Here is a 6,000-nt window from a genome sequence, read left to right as displayed (position 1 = left end):
TTTGGGGTAATACAGTTCCTACATATCATTTTGATTTTTAAATAGTTTACAAATTATAATTTGTCGATACTATTTATGGATGCACCCTGTTTCCCATACTATAAACTCTTCTAACAAGTCACTCATAGGCTCAGTGGGGTGGGGGTTGGTGGCATCATCAGGTGTAGGAAATAATGTATGGCAATCTCCACTTTGTAATTGTGTAATAGTGTATGTAATATTCATCCTACCACATTAATTATTCCCCATAGGCTTTGTCTTTTTGGGGCAAATATTTTATAAGTGAAACTGTCCAAAAAGCTATAATTAGAACTGAAAAAAAAAATGAGTGATCAGGAAATGGTCCCTTCATTGGAAAGACAAGTAAGTGGATTTTCTTGATCACATGAAATGTCTAACAAACTGGACATTTCCACAGAAAAAAAAGTTACAGGTGTGAAATTTTCTTCGAGAACCTGTGGAATATAAGCAAAGTATTCTGATGTGCTGAAACCACGCAACACGTCATACTACAAGCTACAAACAATATATTCCAGGAAGTACAAAAGTTCTCAGAAGTTACTTCTAGGTGCTGTCTTTAACCTGCATCAGTTTGTCTCACTGCGGATCCAACTACAAGAAGAGGACGTAACTCAAAGACTGCAGAATGATTAATACTTACCACCAAAGTCCATCCAGACAAGAACCGTCCTGCTCAATCATGAAAATCTCTATATGGATGTTTACTTTTTCTGTTCTTGCACAGATCATTGGAACATGCATTTTTGGGGTATATTTTCACACCAAATTAGATAAGGTAAGATCCAAAAGGAACCCTCAACAATAGAGCCAAGTTCTAAAGTACAAACTCTTTGCAAAACTAATCAGGTCATGCATTTGAATGAGAAAAATGAAAATGAAATGGAAATTGACCTTTATTTGAATTAACCAAACGAATAAGCTTTAAGCCTTTTTTTCACCTTTTTGACTTTATAAAGGTTGCAATTAATAAATGTGATTTCAAAGATTTCTGAGTAAATTAAGTAAAATTAGCCATGCATTGCTAAAGAGATACGGTCACTAAGTCAAGACTATGAAGGTCAGCATACGTTAGGGTGACCACTATAAAGGTCGACACAAGCATTAGGTCAACAATGGGAAGGTCGACAGTCAAAAAAGGTATAAATATATCTTAAAGTGCAATGTGCATAACAGTGGCCCATGGCCCATAAATATATGCACATTGCTCTTTAAGGTATATTTGATGGAAATGGATTAAAAAGAATTTGATATCCAAACCAGAAGTCCGGTGAGTGTCCTCATATTTTTTCTGCAAGTTATATTGGTCTACTGGAGTAATCTGGGACACCTGAGCTGACACCACGGCAGTTGCAATAATATTGGAGGAGAGTGTGATCCACACATTTGGAAAATATATATATATATATATATATATATAATTGTGTAGTACAAGATCGCACTCCATCCAACCTAAAGGCAACTCCCAGGGTGCCATCCAGAACTAAGTGTATACTCAACGTAATATTAGCGTTTCAGTCCATAGAGGACTTTCATCAGGAGTTTCACAGCAAATGCATCAATCCAGTAGTAAGGCACAGCGTGGACCACACAGCAGGTTCCTACTGTGTGGTCCACGCTGTGCCTTACTATTGGATTGATGCATTTGCTGTGAAACTCCTGATGAAGGTCCTCTATGGACTGAAACGCTAATATTACGTTGAGTATACAAATATGTCTTGTTGCATATGAACTTCCAAATACACAGCTGATTTTATTTGCATTTACTTAAAACCTGGAGAGTGCGTCCTTTTTTGTCTATCTATCTATCTATCTATCTATCTATCTATATATATATATATATATATATATTTAATTAATAAAATTCATATTAGGGATAGTGACTGTGAGCAGGAAAGGGTCACATTTGGCGCATTTAAATGTACATTTGATTGCTAACATTAGAGTAATTGCTATGTGCTTTTACAAAATAAGATTAATTACATTTATTATTATAATAATTTCAATGCCTTTATCATAGAGGACAACTAAAGGATAAAACATGTTTTTTAATGAAGATAGTTAATCTCATTCACTACTCTAGGACCAACTACTCTAGGACCAACTTTATTAGCTGTTTAAGAGGATGCCAATGTCATTACAAGAGTATAAAGACACTCAGAGTCAATTTAGTAATCAATGTCATTTAATCAGAGATGCATGAAAGATGTACTGTATAGAGCACATTTAAAAAATCAGCAAAGCATATTTAGCAAAGGGTCATTATTTTTTTTAATGTATATTTATTTAACACTTTCCCCAAGAACTGATATACAAATGAAGAACGAGATCATTGCCTGGTAGAAGTTATCTCCATGTACTTGGAGAGAGATACAGTCAACAAAGATAATCTACCAACCAACCAGCTTCTATCATTTTTTAAACACAGCCTGTTACATGGCAGTTAGGAGTTTCTTCATTGGCACTTTTTTTTAATGTCTTAAATTTATATTTAATCTTATATGTGTTGTTATTATTATAGATATATAAACAGATGGTGCGGATATACAGACTGATGATGCGGCAATCAAAGCATAATTAATAATCACAAGACTTTGTATAAATACATATAAATTATGTCATTACAGTTATTTGCGTTGTACAGTATGACCAGTTCTACAAACTAATTTGTGCCTAGATTAAAAAAAAAAGTGTTGCAAGATTTTTCTTTGCAAAATAAACAATTTCTAATATGTATTGATAAAAATCTTTATGCAACTTAAACAGAATACTTTTATATCAACAAACAATTGTCAGTTAGTGGCTTCTGATTCATACCTTATAGGAATAACTCTATTATGCAGTGCTGCTATTAGCATGAGTAAAATATATCACTTATTTTTGACATTTGTCGTCTTATTAACATTGACTGAGTCCAATGTTTTCTATCAATGTGGTGAAATGCTGACCAGGGTGCCAACATGATTGGCACATAGTTTGCTTCAATATTATCTATTTTTTCTGACATCTACTAAAAACTACTAGGTGTCTAGTAATATAAGGTTGTGTTCTGTAATATCATAAAGTGTAATTAGCCATTTTGAGGTAAAATGGCTGCAAAATAAATTCCAATCCATGGGCTGTGACTTGACCTAGTGTACAACAAAATGGATGACTTCATCACATGAAGTCTCCCTGTTACTATGGATCCAGTTATATAAGATTTTTTTTCCAAATTGAATAACATTTATTTTTTATTTTTGCAAAGATTGAAGAGGAAATGGACCTACATGAGGATTATTTATTCCTGAGAACAATACAGAAATGTCTGAAAGGAGGAAACATAGACTCTACGTTACTGAACTGCAAGGAGGTTATAGCCAAATTCCGCAACTTGATCTCTGAGGTACTTTGTGTTGGCGTGCAGACCGGTGTTACTGAGGTGGTGTGCAAATGCAGTATGTCTCTTGCATAGTGTGTGTGTGTGTGTGTGTGTGTGTGTGTGTGTGCATGTGTTTTATCCTTTCCATTTGCAAGTGGAATAAATACTTCAATTATTTAAAAAGGTTATTGTGTCTAAATATAAAGTATTCAAGGTGGATTTTTTTAAGGTTAGTTTGTGGGTAGAATCGATGTTCCTCTGAGTGCAAATGAGGCATAAATACATAACCTTCACATGCCTGTATAGAAGACTCTTAAGTGTAAGCGTGAGTGTGTATGTGTGTGTGGGGGGGGGGGGGGGGGTAGGGGGGAGTGGTGTTTCATTTTCTGATTCAAATAGAAGAGAAACCAATATACCACAAATATTAAACAACTTCAAGGGGCCTCATCTGCTATTTGTTCTATTTTGAAATTTAGCTTTATCCAGACGCACCTTAATAGGGGCATGATCAGAAATTAAAATATCAAATATGTTTGTTTCTTCTACTTTATGGAGCATAATGTCTTCCACTAGCCAATAATCTAACCTTAAAAAAGAATTATGGGGGTGAGAGAAAAATATGTACTCTCTAGCGTCAGGGTTTAAAAATCAGCAGGGATCTATTAGATGTAGTGTATCCAGGAGCATAGCCAAAGTTGGAGGTATCTGTCTCTTTCCCTTTTTCCTTGTTCTTATCCATTACTGTTTTTATATCAAGCTGGACATCCAAAATCGCATTGAGGTCTCCTCCAACAATCAGTGTACCCTCCTTCCACCCCTGTACTTTTGTGTACAAGTCTGAAAAGAATTGTCAATTGTTTCCTGGAGGGGCATAAACACATGCTAATGTTTATAGAGTATTTTCTATTTTTACTTTTAAAAACACTCTGATAGTATTGAATAATTGAGCGTTTTCCTAAAGGCAATCAACACTCCTCGAGATTTAGTCAGGAAAGCAGCCGATCTACATTCCCCCACCCATGTATCTTTTAAAACATTCAGATCTGATGCCTTCAAATGAGTCTCTTGAAGAACCATCACGTCAGATTTATATTTTTTTTAGATGGGTTAAAACTTTTAAAACTTTTGCGTGGTGTATTTAACCCATTTACGTTCCAGGATACCAGGGTGAGGTTAGTCCTCACCGAGGTCTCCTGCACTCTGGGTTCTTGAGGGGTCATCCCATTCTTAGGTCTAGGGGGACAAAAGAAAACATTTTCAAATATTCTTGGTCTCCTCCTATCCCAGCGAGTAGGAGGAAGGCCATCTCTATTATCTTCAAAATCAACCTATTTTTGTTGTGATAAGGAGCTCGAAGTGTACTACCTAGACCAGGCATGTCCAAACTATGGCCCTCCAGCTTTTGTGAAACTACAAGTCCCATCATGCTTTGCCACAGTTTTGCGATTAGGGAATGTAAAACTATGGCATGCTGGGATGTGTAGTTTTACAACAGCTGGAGGGCCAGAGTTTTGACATGCCTGACCTAGACAAAGCACATACATGTTATTTCCGCCAATATTTTTATATTTTAATTGAAACAAGAACAGCATCAAATGTTGCTGTTGTTGTAAACTGTCAATTTTTCCCATTTGTGAGGAACCAATTATTACCCACTGTGTAAAGAAATTCAGTTTTTGAAAAGCCTTATTTCCACTGTTAATTAATATGAACATTTTTAACAACCCCTTTAATCCCTCCAAATACCCATATTTCCACCTCTTTCTATACATAGAGGCATTGACTTTTACTGAATATTTTAGACCTAGCTCCAATAAGTTTATAACTCACAAACCATCATAATTACATCTTAAAGCTATTCAAGACTTGTAACCAGTCTTGTCAGTCTCTTTGGAACCGTGTTGTTGTGGTTTTAAGTGAATGTAAAAAGTTTTTGGCCGCCTCTAGGTTGTCAAAAAATGTGTCCTTCCTTCATGATTCACTCGCAATTTAGCTGAATAGAGGAGCACAAACCGTATGTTATTTGTAAAGAGTTCCTTGCATACTTCTGAATATTCACGCCTCTTGTTAGAGACTTGATAAGAAAAGTCTTGGAACAGGAGCAAACGAGAGGACTCATATTTTATTTCAACATTGTTGTGGTATGCATTCATGATTTTTACGTTGTCTAAATAGTTGAGCAACTTGAAGACCACCGGTCTAGGGCGCTGTTGTATATTTTGATGTTCAGGCCCTATTCGGTGTGCTCGTTCTGCCAAAATAGCTACATTGTTTGTCAGGCAGAGTTTATTTGGTAACCACTCTGAAACAATTGCCATTAGATCTCTATTTTTCACACTCTCAGGAAGTCCGATGAGTCTCAAGTTACTTCTTATGCTCCTATTCTCCAGTTCCTCCATCTTACCCATTGGTGCTGTGATGGTATTTTTCTCGTATTTGTACTTGTGTATTACTTATTTTAAGGTTGTCTTCTAATGCGGAGATCCTTTATTCTGCTTCAGTCAATCTTGCTGAATGTTGTGAAGTTTGTTCTATTACTTTGCTTATTGCCTCCGTCAACTGGGCTAATTTAACATCCAATAATGGTGATAGTATGTCTAAAATTTATTTGGCCCTCTGTG

The 6,000-nt window shown here is 35.7% G+C and overlaps 1 protein-coding gene across 1 annotated transcript in view; it reads left to right on the top strand.

Annotated features, from left to right (window-relative positions):
• The first annotated feature begins 602 nt into the window (after nt 1-602).
• CD40LG (CD40 ligand) overlaps nt 603-6,000 on the top strand; it is a 41,666-nt gene continuing 36,268 nt past the window's right edge. Inside the window, exons 1-2 of the mRNA XM_083160590.1 lie at nt 603-796; nt 3,266-3,403. Of these exons, the coding sequence (XP_083016716.1) occupies nt 647-796; nt 3,266-3,403 (288 nt within the window). The 5' untranslated portion in view covers nt 603-646. The remainder of the gene's footprint in view (nt 797-3,265; nt 3,404-6,000) is intronic.

This window comes from Crinia signifera, chromosome 9 (assembly GCF_055691185.1).
Source record: "Crinia signifera chromosome 9, ASM5569118v1, whole genome shotgun sequence".
NCBI lineage: Eukaryota > Metazoa > Chordata > Amphibia > Anura > Myobatrachidae > Crinia > Crinia signifera.
The sequence above is the reverse complement of the archived record's forward strand: the minus strand, read 5'-3'. Positions and strand labels throughout refer to the sequence as shown.